The 14855-nt window shown below is 34.8% G+C and overlaps 2 protein-coding genes across 2 annotated transcripts; one reads left to right on the top strand and one right to left on the bottom strand.

Annotated features, from left to right (window-relative positions):
* Nucleotides 1-2611: 2611 nt before the first annotated feature.
* On the top strand, nucleotides 2612-3556 carry LOC142847147 (olfactory receptor 8G50-like). The gene has a single exon (XM_075967876.1). The coding sequence runs from the start codon at nucleotides 2618-2620 to the stop codon at nucleotides 3554-3556; it is 939 nt and encodes a 312-aa protein (XP_075823991.1). The 5' UTR covers nucleotides 2612-2617.
* Nucleotides 3557-11648: 8092 nt separating this feature from the next.
* LOC142847148 (olfactory receptor 8B3-like) lies at nucleotides 11649-12581 on the bottom strand. The gene has a single exon (XM_075967877.1). The coding sequence runs from the start codon at nucleotides 12579-12581 to the stop codon at nucleotides 11649-11651; it is 933 nt and encodes a 310-aa protein (XP_075823992.1).
* Between the last annotated feature and the right edge of the window lie 2274 nt (nucleotides 12582-14855).

The raw sequence follows: 14855 nt of genomic DNA on the forward strand, positions 1-14855 counted from the left end.
TAGCTCAAGTCTGTTGAGGCTTGGAAGTTTAAGGTCCAGAAGCCTCCTCTGACCTGATGCTTAATTGCTGACTATAATTTCTGAGTTTTTTTTTCAGAGGGAAGACACAGAAGAAGAGCTTTAGGCTATGTGTCTACTTTCCATTTTTACATTCTAGACAGAAAAAGGTTTTATTTTGTACTATTTTATTAGAGATATAAACACTCCCTGTGATTGCATTAATCAATGAGTGAAGAAAAGAGTTGCTGTGGACTGTGAAATGAGAATTGCTTCAATATTGAGAAAACCTAAATCTTTGCTGTATTTTTAATTAGGAAGTGAACACCAGCTAGACAATAGATAGAAAGGGCTTCTAGCCAGGTGGAAATCTAGCAGTCTGAGGTGGAATCATTCTATTTCTCTACTCTATTTTTGTTTTAACCTTTATAACACATATATTATAATATAGCATATTTTAAAATATGAATTTTCAATGCAATTTGGTATTTAAATATGTTCATTGAATTATATAACAATCATCAGGCTCTAGTGTAGAATATGTTTATCTCCATCCTAAATAAAACTCTGTAACTATGAGCAGTCACATTAGTCCTTCCCCATCCTACAATGCCTTGAAGACATTAAGCTGTTTTTGTCTGTATGACTAGCTTGTTCTTGATGCTTCATATAAATGGCTTCTGGTGATCTGTTGCCTTCCATTGTTGGTTACTTTCAATTACAGTTTTTCTGGCTCTTTGAAGACATGACCCATTAATTAACTTTAAGTGTCTTTATTGTAGAATAGTGTACCATTTTATGAAAAAATTATACCTATCTGTTCTTCAGTAGATGAACATTTGGGGGGCTTTCAAACTTATGATGTCATAAGTCCTTCCATTTAACTAATCCTGTACAAATTTCCCAGGCTGCATGATAGCACCACAGCTTTTATTTTGAAATGTTTTAAAGGTTTTACTGGCTGTACTATTTTGAAACACTACTCAAAAACATACAAGGACTCCAATTTTTTTACATCTTTCCAATACTTACAGCTTTTATTGCAATCATCCTGATCAGTGTGAAACATTAATTCCCTGCAACTGTGATTTGAATTTCTTTAACAGCAAATGATAAAGCACATTGTTTCCAATGCTGCACCTCCAATGGAAAAATGACTCTTCACTTCTTCTGGGCATTATAAGTTGCATCATTTTACCTTTAATTGTTAAACTGTATTAGTTTTTATTAGTTTTATGTAAAGTCTGTTCCTTGGACATCTAATTTTAATCTCTTTCCATTGGTATGGCATGTTTCAAGACCTTATGTAATGTTCACTTTACTAAATTTTGTAAGACAGCCTCTCATTTTAGTAACTTAACCAAAAAAGGTTAGCAATTTCAAATTTGTAAGGCTTTGCTTAGGCTTTCCCTCAATATTGATATAGCTTTATCTGTTATATTCCAATGGCCCATTTTGAATTAATTTGATTGAATGGTATGAGAAAGAATAACATATTAACAATAAATATCTATCTACATATATTGTGCCATATAATGAAAAAGAAAATATTTCCACATTGATTTAACACAAGGCTCTTATTCCCAAAGTTTATAGATATAAGCTTCTTTCGGGAATTTCAAGTTAATTCCATTGTTGGCATAGTATACTTATGACAGTACTAAACTATGCAGAATATTTCAACATTGTAGGTAAATTCCAGAGGGGAGAGCTCTAGGTCTACATCATCTCGTTTTAATTTATTTCTGATTTTCTTGGATTACATAATTTTTCATGGGAATATAATAGTTTATTTGCAAGGAAATTAAAAAAAACAGGAAGTGTAGAAGTTGACAGGGATCTCACTAAATTTAAAGATTGATCTGGAAAATATTTCCACTGTCACAAATATTTTTACTGACTCATGAAGCCTGTCTTTTTCTATATGTTCTTAATTCTTTTTCACAGAACTTTATGTTTCTAAGTTTAGTGTCTTATACTGCTTTCATAAAATGTCCATATATGTAATTGTAATTTTTAGTAAAATACTAATGAATGTAATGGTTTGCAAGTTTTCAATTGATATCCAATTCTAACATTTACTGACCATTTAAATGCTTCTTCAATTTTCCTTACATATTAATTGAATTTTTCTCTACAGAACATCATATTAATAAGAGGTAGAAATAGTCTCTTTTCATTCTGTATAATTACAGGAGCTTTATATTGAGTGCCTTATTCTAACTAGAAGCTACACTGCTATGTTTAATAAGGGTGTCAACATTGCTTTATTCATTAACGTATGGCAAAATTTTTCCAGAGGATTGGTTGGGAGTTCCTAGATGATGTTGATATCTTAATATAAAACAATATTTATGACATAGACATGATTAACAGCTAGAAAATTCCATTGAATTTATTAAATCTGTTCTTTGGTTGTTCTCGGCACACAGATAGACATATATATATATATTAAATATATATTTCTGTGTCTCGTGTTAAAGTCCTTAACAGGTTACATGAATAAAGAGCTGTTGAAAACAGGAAACACCAGAATAAAAAGAAGTTCAATGTCAGACATCAAGCAGATGTGTGATAAATAATCTTTTCTTCACTACCTACATAGAACATCTAAGGTGAAATGGTAGAAAGAAATGACTCCATGGTGACTGAGTTCATCCTCTCTGGGTTAACAGACCAACAAGAGCTGCAGTTACCCCTGTTCCTCCTCTTCCTTGGAATTTACCTGCTCACAGTGCTGGGGAATCTGGGAATGATCATCCTGATCATTCTCAGCTCCCACCTGCACACCCCCATGTACTTCTTCCTCAGCAGTCTGTCCTTCATTGACCTCTGTTACTCCACTGTTATCACGCCCAAAATGCTGGTGAGCTTTGTGGCAAAGAAGAATATCATCTCCTACCCAGAATGTATGACTCAGCTCTATTTTTTCCTTGTTTTTGTTATATCTGAGTGTCACATGCTGGCTGCAATGGCATATGACCGTTATGTTGCCATTTGTAATCCTTTGCTCTACAATGTTACTATGTCTTACCAAGTCTGTTCCTGGATGGTAGGTGGTGTATATGGCATGGGCATCATCGGAGCAGCAGTTCATACATTCTGTATGCTAAGAGTGGCTTTCTGTAAGGCTAATATAATAAATCATTACTTCTGTGATCTTTTCCCATTGATGGAGCTTGCCTGCACTAGTACTTTTATCAATGAAGTAGTACTTCTATGCCTCAGTGCTTTCAATATTTTTATTCCAACCCTGATCATTCTGTGTTCTTATATCTTCATCATACTTAGCATCCTCCGTATCAAATCCACTGAGGGCAGATTCAAAGCCTTCAGCACCTGCAGTTCCCACTTCTCTGCTGTTGCCATCTTCTTTGGTTCCTTGGCATTCATGTACCTACAGCCCTTATCAGTAAGCTCCAAAGACAAAGGGAAAGTGTCCTCTGTGTTTTATACGACTATTGTGCCTATGCTGAATCCCATGATCTACAGCCTGAGGAACAGGGATGTCAAACTTGCTCTAAATAAGTTATTTCTTAAAAAGAAGATCCATGTGTAAATAAACATTAACCATAGGAAAAAACACATCATTTACAACCAATACATTTTATTTTCCATCCATCTTTCACATTTTCTCCTGAAGTCTTCAGCAGCAGCAATGTTGTTTCTCTGGTTTATACCTAGAATAGATTCTCCTAGAATAAGGCACTTTCTCATTGATTTAGAAAATTCTAGACTTTGTGTTTCTTGTGAGCTCCAAAGTCTTTCACTATGTTGCATTACAGAGATGAGTGTGGAGATTTCCAAGTAGCACATAGTACCCAGTGAGTTGTATTAATCTGTGCCCAAAAGCATAGCACTAGAACCTTTATTCCTTTTCCTAGCATCAATGTTTAAACTTGATTACCTCACAACTATTATTTCATATGAATCCTCCAGTAGGCACCAAATATTGGTGGCTTTGTCTTTAGCTAGACTTCAAAGCTATGACAAGACCCATCTTTGATATGCCTCTTCTGCCTCATCTTGCAATATCAGAACTATGAATAAGAGAACATTTGTGTTGACAAAAGAAGTCCTTGAGTTTCTATAATCCTTGATTTCTCTTCATTTTTTTCTATTATCTCAAACAACTCTATATATGCATATCTATAACAATTGTTTGTTTATGTTACATGGCATGTGGGTCACTTAGCATGTACTATTAAAAATAATACATATCATTAACAGTTTTGATGATTGACAAGAACATGAATGGGACAGAAATTCCCAAGTTGAAAAGTACGACTGTATGAATCCAATTTATTCTAGCACCGTTCCACGTAAGTAAGTGTCACACCATAATAAACTCTATCTCTAGAAATTATAAAAATATACTCCCAGTAGCTGTAAGTGGAAAGGTATGATTGTCTGAATCCAATTTTTCCTAGCACTGTTCCACCTAAGTATGTCTCAGACCATAATAAACTCTATTCTCTAGAAATTATAAAAAATATACTCCCAGTAGCTGTAAGTGATCTCTAATATTCTACAGTGGAAGCTCAGAATAGGAAAAATTATCTTTTTCCTCTTTCAAGCCAAATTTTTTCTAGATCTAAAGATATTCTTATTTTGTTGTTAACACAAAAATGAAACTCATTAACTGTGTCTGTCTCCTCTCTGGTAGCAGAGTAAAAATTCATCCTTAATTCACATTATTAGTCATGTAGAATATATATATATATATATATATATATATATATATATTACCTAGATGTAAATATTTAATTTTTTGTGGATAATTTTTGTTCATGAAACTTTGTATTAGAATATATTGTCAGAATAAATCAATTCAAAAGGTGGTATTTATCTTGTTTTCTTCATTTTAGATGTATTGTTTGTTTTAATAAATCATTTAAGCTTATCTGTATAGCTTATGAATTTTGTCAATTCATAATTTTCATTTTTTGGTTTTTTGAGACAGGGTTTCTCTGTAGCTATGGAGCCTGTCCTGAACTACTTCTTGTAGATCAGTCTGGCCTCAAATATACAAAAACTGATCATATTGTACGTAATAAATATTTGGCATCAACTATATAGCATTTCAACTTTAATGATAGTTTTGGAAGATCAACAAATAAAACTTCATTCAGTGAATAATTCTGGCATTTTGCTGAGGAGCATTCATCTCTAAGAGGCATTAGAGGTTAAGATAAGAGAGGAATTTAGACATACCCTACTATGCCAAAGACACACATATATACATGCAATTTGCATAAAACCGGAAGGATCTTCCTTTAGAAGCTGGGCCAGAATCAAACTTCAGAAGTCGGTCACCTATATATATAGTCAGAACACTACAACTGCTGTCAGAACCACAAAGACTATGAATGGCTCACCACAAAACACTGTACTGAAGAGAATGGAGCTTCTGTGGTAGGATAAATGTTTCCTGCATTTTGAAGGAGGCAATTAAGACAGAAAAACCCGTCAACTAATTATTGAAAACACTCAAATCTACAAAAGGATGTGCGTCTTTGTCTCTTTAATGTTGTTGGAACTGGAACAGAGTATTATAGTCTAGGTAAAGTACAATGACCAGCAACATGTTTGGATCAGTTGAGGTAGAGGGATATCTAGGATCAAAGACCATATCTACTGTATACCTTTTCCCTGCAATAGGCTGTGGAGGAAGTGCAGATATCCAAATAGTGCAGAGATATCTAGACTCATCCTTCACAAATGTGGCAATTAATTTACTTGTATAAGAACATTAAATTGATAACTTTATAAAAATATTCTACTTATAACAACAATTCTCCCTAGACTACTTCAAATCTGTACACTATTATATTTGTCTAAGTTTCTAACTTAGACAATGGGTAACACATCAAATCCATTGGAGCATGAAAACTCACTTTTTAAAAAAAAATAATTTATCTATTTAGTTTATATTCCTGCCACAGTTTCCACTCCCTCCTCTCCTCCAAGTCTCCTCTCCCCACAACAACCCTTATGTTCCCACCCCTGATTATCTCCTCCTCCATTTTTGTTTAGGAGAAGAAGGGTTTTCCATGAGTATCAACAAAACAGTAGCTGTCCATATTCTAATGACAAATGGGTTGAGAAAGGCATCATGAAAACAACACCCTTCACAATAGCTACAAATAATATAAAATATCTTGTAGTAACTCTAAGAAAACAAGTGGAAAACCTGTATGACAAGAATTTTAAGTACGAGAAGAAAAAATGTGGAAAAGATCAGAAAATGGAAAGATCTTCAATGCTCATGGATCAGTAGATTTAAAATAGAAAAAAATTGTCATTTTACCAAAAGCAATCTGTAGTAAGAGGAGGCTGCTTATTGGTTCCTGGTCACTTACCCCTGAAATAACAACACAGAGACTGTATTAATTAAATCACTGCTTGGCCAATTCACTTTTGCTTCTTATTGGCTAACTCTTAAATCTGAATTTAACCCATTTTTATTAATCTGTGCCTTGCCACTTACCCGGTAAAGTTCTCTCTGGCTTCAGCAGAATTACATGGCTTGTCTCTAACTCCACCTTCTTTCTCCCAGCATTCCTTTAAGTTTTCCCAGCCTAGCTTTGTTCTATTCTATCATGGGCTCAAGACAGTTTCTTTATTAACCAATGGTATTCACAGCATACATAGGGGAATCCCACATCAGCAATCTACTATTCAGTGCAATCAACATTGACATCCCAACACAATTCTTTACAGTTCTTGAAAGAGCAATACTCAAATTCATATGAATAAATGAAACAAAACAAAAAATAGGATAGTTAAAATAATAAAAGAACTTCTGGAAGTATTGCCATCAGTATCATATAGAGCTATAATAATATAAACAGCATGGTATTGTCATAAAAACAGACAGGGGAATTCATGGAATGGAATCAGAGACCCAGATGTAAATCCTCACACTTAAAGACACTTGATGTTTTTTAAATAGAAGCCAATATTATACAATAGAAAAAAAGAAAAACACTCACAGAGCAGCCAGGGTCCTCTCAGTCTGGCATGTCACACTGTCATTTAAACCATGCCAATCTGAGTGGCCTGTGCAACCACCTATGGCACGGTGATGTTCATTCCTGGGTTGTTACAAAGAACCTTGTTACAAAGAGCCATATCAGGGTCTATGGTCCTCATGCAGTCAGGTCCTGTGTTGATATCTGTTGCCAATGGTACAACCAAAGTCTACTTGGATGCCCAGGGTCTGGACCTCAACCTGTGACTATGATGTTGTCTGGGGGGCATGCTGCTATCAAGGCCATGACTATCTAGGTGGCCTACACTGCTATATGAGGCCATGGTGTCATTTAGACTCAGACTACCGCCATGGGCCATGTCTGCATCAGTGGACAGCAACATTCAGGGTCTGGGTTGATGTCCTTATCTCCTGTTGCCATTTGAGACTAATTGGATGCCTGGGTTCTGGACAACCACCTGAGATCATGAGTGTGTCTGAGGTCCTTGCTGCTACAGGGACCATACTTATTCGGGTGGCCTTTGCTGTCACCAGGGCCATGGTGATATCAGGATCCATGGTGCTTTGGAGGGCATGTCTAAGTCCATGTGTATGCTGAAGATGGGGATCTCTGATAATGATCATGGCTTAAAGTATGACATGGGGTAATAGGAACTATTTTTGTTGAAATCCAAGGGTCATGCTGTGCCAGTCCCACCCCTCACTGTTCCTAGGATAGCTGGTGCTGCCTGTCACTGGGCAAGAGTTAGCCACAAACTAACCATAGAACCAATAGTGGTGACTCATGCCTTTAATACCACCACTCATGACTCATGCCTTTAATCCCAATAATTGGGAGGTAGAGAAAGGAAGTGATAAGGTGGAATAGATGATCTCAGCCTTTTTGGACTGAAGAATGAGAAAGAAGCAACTGGTGGTTGCTCCTGGTTTGCTGATCTTCCAGGTTTTTCACCCAGTATCTGACTCCAGGTTTTCATTGACCATGAATAATTAGATTAATGCTTCAGTGGGGATGCACAAGTGTATGCAGGCACATATGTGTTCAAGGGCATGTGAATATGTACTTAAATGACTCTGAAAGCAAAATATCATTATCAACCAAGGCATTTCTGAGCTATGAGCAAGAGATGTTCTTATGTATTTATGCATCAACTTCCTTCAGCAATGTCATTAAATTTTCACTGTACAAATCTTTAAGGTCATTGATTATAAATAGAATAATAACTCACCAGTTTTTATTTCTTGGGACTTATGGTATCTGGAATTATTAAGTTCCTTATTAAATATTAATTGTTAGCAAGTAGAAATGGAAATCAATGTGCTGGGGATGCAGCTCAGTGGTAAAATATTCACAAGCACAAGTGAAGCCTTGGGCTTGACCCCAGACTGTAATCATAATAATTCTCCTAAGAAGCATTTGAAGGATTTAATTAAGAAAAGTTTTAACTTAGGTAACAGAAGTCATTAAAATGAAGTTCCAGATATGGAATAAGAATATACTCCCCACATACAGCATTAATATAAAATATTTTTTCACTTTGCAAATCTATTTACTGGAGTGAATATTGTCTTCCCTCCTTTAATAGACATAACTGAAAACTATCCCTTAGGTGTGGTGAACCGGTTGTCTCTGCCTTAGACAAGTCTAAATTGCTCTACAGTTTTATATTATATGTGTAGGTTTGCTTCCATGAAATCCATTTTGCACCAAAAGTGCTAATTACATACAGTTAGGACAATATGCTTGTTCACTGTTCATATAAATAATATCCTAATCATAACTTTGTAACACATCTAATTGTGAAAATCAGGATATATACAGGAGTATATAAATATTTATATGTTTACAAAAACATACACTATATAACATTTTGATGAAATGAGAAGTCTAAATAAAATATGGCTAGCTCCCCGAACCTGTATTCCTCCTTTGGGATTTTTGCAGTACTCAGCAGGGATTAACATATGGAACCCCAAGGATTAACATATTAAGCAAGCACTCAGCATTGACAACTTTCTTCAGCTTTTGTCTTATGTAGAAGTTTGCTAAATTACTCATGCTGGCCTTGACTTACTGAGAGCTTACTTTGTCAAGCATAGACATATAGGCACATACTTTCCAATGATTATTCTATATACCAATCACTTACCCTGCATTGTTAAAGTAATTTCTTGGCTTCCTTTACAATTGCAGGACCTTAGTAAAGGCTTATTGTCACCATATTGCTCTAGTGAGGAGAAAGAAAAAGTGGAAAGGGCATAATCTTGTGTTAGAATAGTGTTATTTTTGTCTTGACCTGTTCTTGGACCTGTCACTGCAACAAACTCTTCTGTTTTACAGAAGTGTTCACAATCATCTCTGTCTGATGTCATAGGCATTTGGACATGCATATGTTTTATTGCGGCTCATAATGTTACACCCTTATGTTAAGTGGAATCATTTTGCTTAGACAGAAAGAGGTTTGTCTTTTAAAAGTTCAGAGAATTCCACTGTTCTCCCACATATTTGTGATGACAGCCTCTATCTAGAATGAAAGGTCTTTTAATAGTTACTGTACTTTTTCATTTTTTTTGAATAATATAAAATAACTACTGGATATAAACGCTATTGTACTCACATTCACAGAAGAGAAAAAAGTAGCTCTTTAAAGAATATGTGTTATTAAAGTCTTTTTCCTTGATACAGTTATTGTGCCAACACAGTTCATTTTGATAATATATATGTTGCTAGAAGGAGGCCGCTTGTTCGTTCCAGCTGCCCGAAATCAAAATAACCACACAGAAACTTTATTACTTAAAACACTGCTTGGCCCATGAGTTCTAACTTCTTATTGGCTAACACTTACATATTAATTTAACCCATCTCCATTAATCTGTATATCACCATGAGGTCATGGCCTAACAGCATAGTTTCAGGACATCTATATCTGGTGGTGGATACATAGCCTCTGTTTGACTCTGCCCTTCTTTCTCTCTGAATTCAGTTCAGCTTTCCCCTCCTACCTAAGTTCTGCCCTATCAACAGAACAAGGTACTTTCTTTATTCATTAATGCTAATCACAGCACACAAAGAGGACTCACACAATATATTTAGTTTATTTTGCCCAGAAATTTCATACGCTAATCTCATATGAAATTCAACTATAATGGAATGATTAACTTGTCTCATAATCTTCCTTTGGGTTAAACTTTTTTTTTGATTGTCTATTAGCTTACACTTTTTAACCTTTCCAGAGAGATGGTTCAGTCCTCGTATTTCCAGGAGCTTCCAGAAAAGATAAAAGAAGCCATAGAAACAAGCATTGATTGCCCGCCCTGCACTGTCTATAGATTTCTTCCGAATTAGTGTCTCAATGACCACTTGCTCTTTATTCCTTGACTTAGCTGTCTTCACTCTACTTGGATTGAACAAATATAACCTGTCTTCAGTTTTCAATAAAGCAGTCTTCATTATTCAAAACACTATTACTTAACATTCATTGTTGGTGTTAAGGATAATGTGAGATTAATAAAGCTAGGGAACTATTTGCAATGCTCTACAGAAGAAAGTTAAGATTCAGATAATAATATGATTTCAGAACGTCTCAGTGAAGCTTTACAGGCAAATGCTTTTATTTACTCATTGTCTTCTTATTTTTTTCATTTAAAAACTTTTGTTGTTACCCTTTCTGCCCCAATCGTTCATGAATTATTAGGCACTTAAAACATTCAGATTATTTTCTGTTTTGTAGATGAACTCAAATCCCTACTGTAAAACAATGAAAAAAACCCAAAAACCCAAACCAACAGAAAAAAACAACAAGAATAATCCAAAATAAAGTGAACACTGCAATAGATCTAGATGAAGATCTCCCCACAAACCATTGTAAAGATTCAAATCTATAATATACACTTATGTTCATATTTCCTGAATACTAACTGTATATGCAAAAGGTAAATGAATTAAGAGCATCCTTTAAACCTGGAACAATAATGATACTCTACAGTTTTCATTAAGCTATTGATTGCCAATAAATCAAATCTGTCACACTGGCATTTGAAAGAAATACGTTAGTTTCCCCTGGAGATGTAAAGAAAACAACAGAAGCAAATGTTTGAATTACACATTTAAAGATATAAATTCAAAATGAGGAACCCACACACCATGGAAACTGCCATCATAGTGTTCCTTTATTTGACCATTTGAACAAAATCTTTAGAAAATAAGAGATAAAATGTTTGTAATGAATGGGGCACAACGTGTAAGAACTTTCTGTGATATTTAAAAATTTTTGTATTTAAACATATTTAATTTTACATACCAATCTCAAAACAATATGCCAGTGCCATGATTTTTATTAAGAAAGAGAAAAGAAAATGGAGAAAATGACAAGAAAAATGAAGAAAGCAAAGTCTGGAGATAGAAAAATCAAGTCTAGGGGAATTAAATATCTTTTTATGACAGAAAATTGAACAGATTAGGCTTCACAGCTACACCAATACATTCTGCATTTCAAAAACAAAAGGAAAAAAAAACAATAGCAACAAAAAATTAAAAATAAAGTCAAATACTTTCTAAGGAAAAATAAGAGAGGTAAAGCCATCTGCTGAAATACTACTCATACATAGAAATTATCTCTGTGCCTGAAATAAGAGGCATAAAGACAGCCATGTACAATCAAAAGTTCCTGCTGCTCACACATTTCATCAGGGCAACTTTAATATCTTTGTTCCTCAAACTGTAGATTAAGGGATTCATCATGGGAACCACATTGGTGTAAAGGACAGAAGAGATTTTTCCTTCATTCACAGACCCAGCTGAGGAGGGTTTGAAATACACAAATGCACCTGAACCAAAGAACAGAGAAACAACAATAATGTGGGAGCTGCAGGTGCTGAATGCTTTGGACCTGCCCTCAGAGGAACTGATGTGGAAGATGCTGGAAAGGATGAAACCATAAGACATAAAGATAGTTGAAGTAGGAACAATGATGTTGATGCTCCCAGCAACAAGAATTACAAGTTCATTTGCATATGTGCTTGTGCAGGAGAGCTGGAGCAAAGGAGGAATATCACAGAAGTAGTGGTTGATGGTGTTGGCATCACAGAAGGTCAGTCTCAGCATGCATGCAGTGTGAGCCACAGCATTAGAAAATGCAATGAAATAGGACCCAAGCATAAGTTTCAAACATATTTTAGGAGACATTACAATATTATACAACAGTGGATTGCAAATGGCCATGTAGCGATCATAGGCCATTGAAGTCAACACATAAAACTCAGAAACAGCAAAGAAGCAAAAGAAAAAGACTTGAGTCATACATTCCATGTAAGAAATTATTTTCTTCCTTAATAAAATGTTCATCAGCATTTGGGGAGTGAACACAGAACAATAGCAAATGTCTATAAAGGACAAGTTAAAGAGAAAAAAGTACATAGGAGTGTGGAGGTGAGAATTCCTCACAGTCAGAATTATTAAACACAAATTTCCCAATACAGTGACCAGATACATTGATAGAAACATAAAGAACAAGGGCATTTGAAGTTCGGGCTGGTCTGTTAATCCTACAAGAATGAATTCTGTCACCGAAGAGACATTTACTAAGTTCATTCTTCTCTACGGAAATCTGTGGACATAGAAATTAGAGCTACATTAGAAGATGACTCTTACTAGTCATGGGTATCTTCCTACCTGTTAGTTGTAAGTAGGGAATGTTTCCTCTATCCCAGATTAATCAGATAGAAACAGCTGTTGCAGCCACAAAATATTATCTTAAGTCAGAAGTCCACTGGTACCAAATTTTAATATTATTTATGAAAAAGCAAGAAGAATAATCTGATAAGCATCTAACCCTCCCATATCCTGTTTTCCTTCACTAGAACCCTCCATCCAACCTTAAAATTTGGAACAGATGCCTGGACAGTGCAATGCTGGTTGCTACTGCAGGTTCATCTTTGCTGTGATATGATGAAAAACATGTGCCTAATCTAAAAACAAAAGAAAAGGAGAGTCATGAAGAGAATATTTCTTGTTACCTTGTAAAAGAGTCATGAATCTGAAATACTTGAGTTCTGCCCATGCAAGTGAACACCACTAGTGATGCTGCAACTCCATGGCCAATGCCTCTTAACCCACTCTGATTTGTTTGAACGATTTCTTCTGCAGGTTTCATGAGCTTCATTTTGCATAGGAAAAGGAAGACACTTGCTGAAGCCCAGCATATGTAAAGAGACATTAAGAATGTGGAATTTGATGGAGGGGGAGTGGATAGTACCTTAGAGGATTTGGGGGACAGGTAATGGAAATTCGAATATACTATATGAAAAAATCTCTTTAATAAAACAAAAATTAAAGACAACTAATATTCATTTTAAAAAAGACAGAGGAAAGAAGGATGGATATTAGTATACCTGGAATTCAGAACTCACGATTTTCAGTTCAATCCTTAGAGCAATTGTATTTTCCCATTTCCCTCTTTATCTGGATAAATATTTCAGATTCAAAAGTTTTAGGTTTTTTAATTTAAAAAAGATATATACAAGACTTAATTCACTTGGACCAATTTCTGAATTGAAGAACATTATTTGCGATTAAGGCTTTTCTGGAAGCAGAGAAGTGCCCTTTAAATTCAGGATGTCTGTGCTTATAGGCAGGGCAGAAGAATGTCCAGGCTCTTCTTCAGAGAAGAGCATTTATATTGAATTAGGAGTGGGGAAATTGTGTTACACTCTTCATCATGATCCTTATTTCCTGGGAGACTCACAATTATACTCATCCTTTCTTTTTCCTCTAGAGACCATGCATCCACCAGTGTAGGTATAGGGTTTAGACTTTTGCCTCCCCAATTATCTTTGTTTCTGAAGGATAATCTGAGTTTTGTGTTTTATACACACATATATAGGCACAAATATGTAAATTAATCTGATCTCTTTATAACAAACACCATGTTTTTCCTTCTTATTCTTAATATTCTTAATAGATTTTATATGCATACATATATGTACATGTAACAGAAATGTAAGAGGGAAAGTCTTAATAAACATTGGAGTGCAGAGATTAAAAATGAGATATGAGACAATATGGAAGAAATATGCACAATGAGTCACAGGTTTTATATGACTATCTTATGTCACATATTATTTAAAATGAATATATACAATGCCAATTCTGAAGATTAATAATGTTAAGTGCATGTTATATATTTAACATCACTGCATGTACTTTTCATATATAAAAACTTCAAGTACTTTTATCGAATTTAAAGCATTCAAAGTATTCAAAATAAGCTTTTCAATATTTGATAAAATACAGACTTGAAAAATGTTTTCATTCTATTAGGAAGACTTCAGACAAACATTGTACACTTGAAAGCACATACAAATAGCATATATTACAAATATATAGCTCACAACATGCAATAAAAGGAACATTAATCAGGACGCAGAAGTTTTTGTGTTTTCTAAGCTGAAAGATATTTTCTTTTGTCTCTGCATAATCAATAAAATTGTGACACTTAAAACTGGCCTTTCTACTAGGAATTAAATTATATATAACAACAATGAAGTAGAGTGACAGATGTTTGTCTATTATAAATCATTCCAGACTTCTATAAATTTCTCATATTCTCATTTATTATTTGGATATATGTTGCTCCACAGCTTTTGACTGGATAGTTTGGTTTTAGTTTATCTAACTGAGACTGTGCGACTTCTTTAAAAATGGCAGCTTCCTAGTTTGCCAGCACAAATTGTTCTGACTCTTTGAAGAAGTCCGGTTATGGAGCATTTAAATGGGTTTTATGAGCAGAGTGCTACAACTCACTTAATGGTAACACAGTCCTGCTGCCAACAAACCCTGGATCTGGGGCAGAGAGAATGACTTTCA

The sequence above is a fragment of the Microtus pennsylvanicus genome, chromosome 3 (genome assembly GCF_037038515.1).
Source record: "Microtus pennsylvanicus isolate mMicPen1 chromosome 3, mMicPen1.hap1, whole genome shotgun sequence".
Classification (NCBI taxonomy): Eukaryota; Metazoa; Chordata; class Mammalia; order Rodentia; family Cricetidae; genus Microtus; species Microtus pennsylvanicus.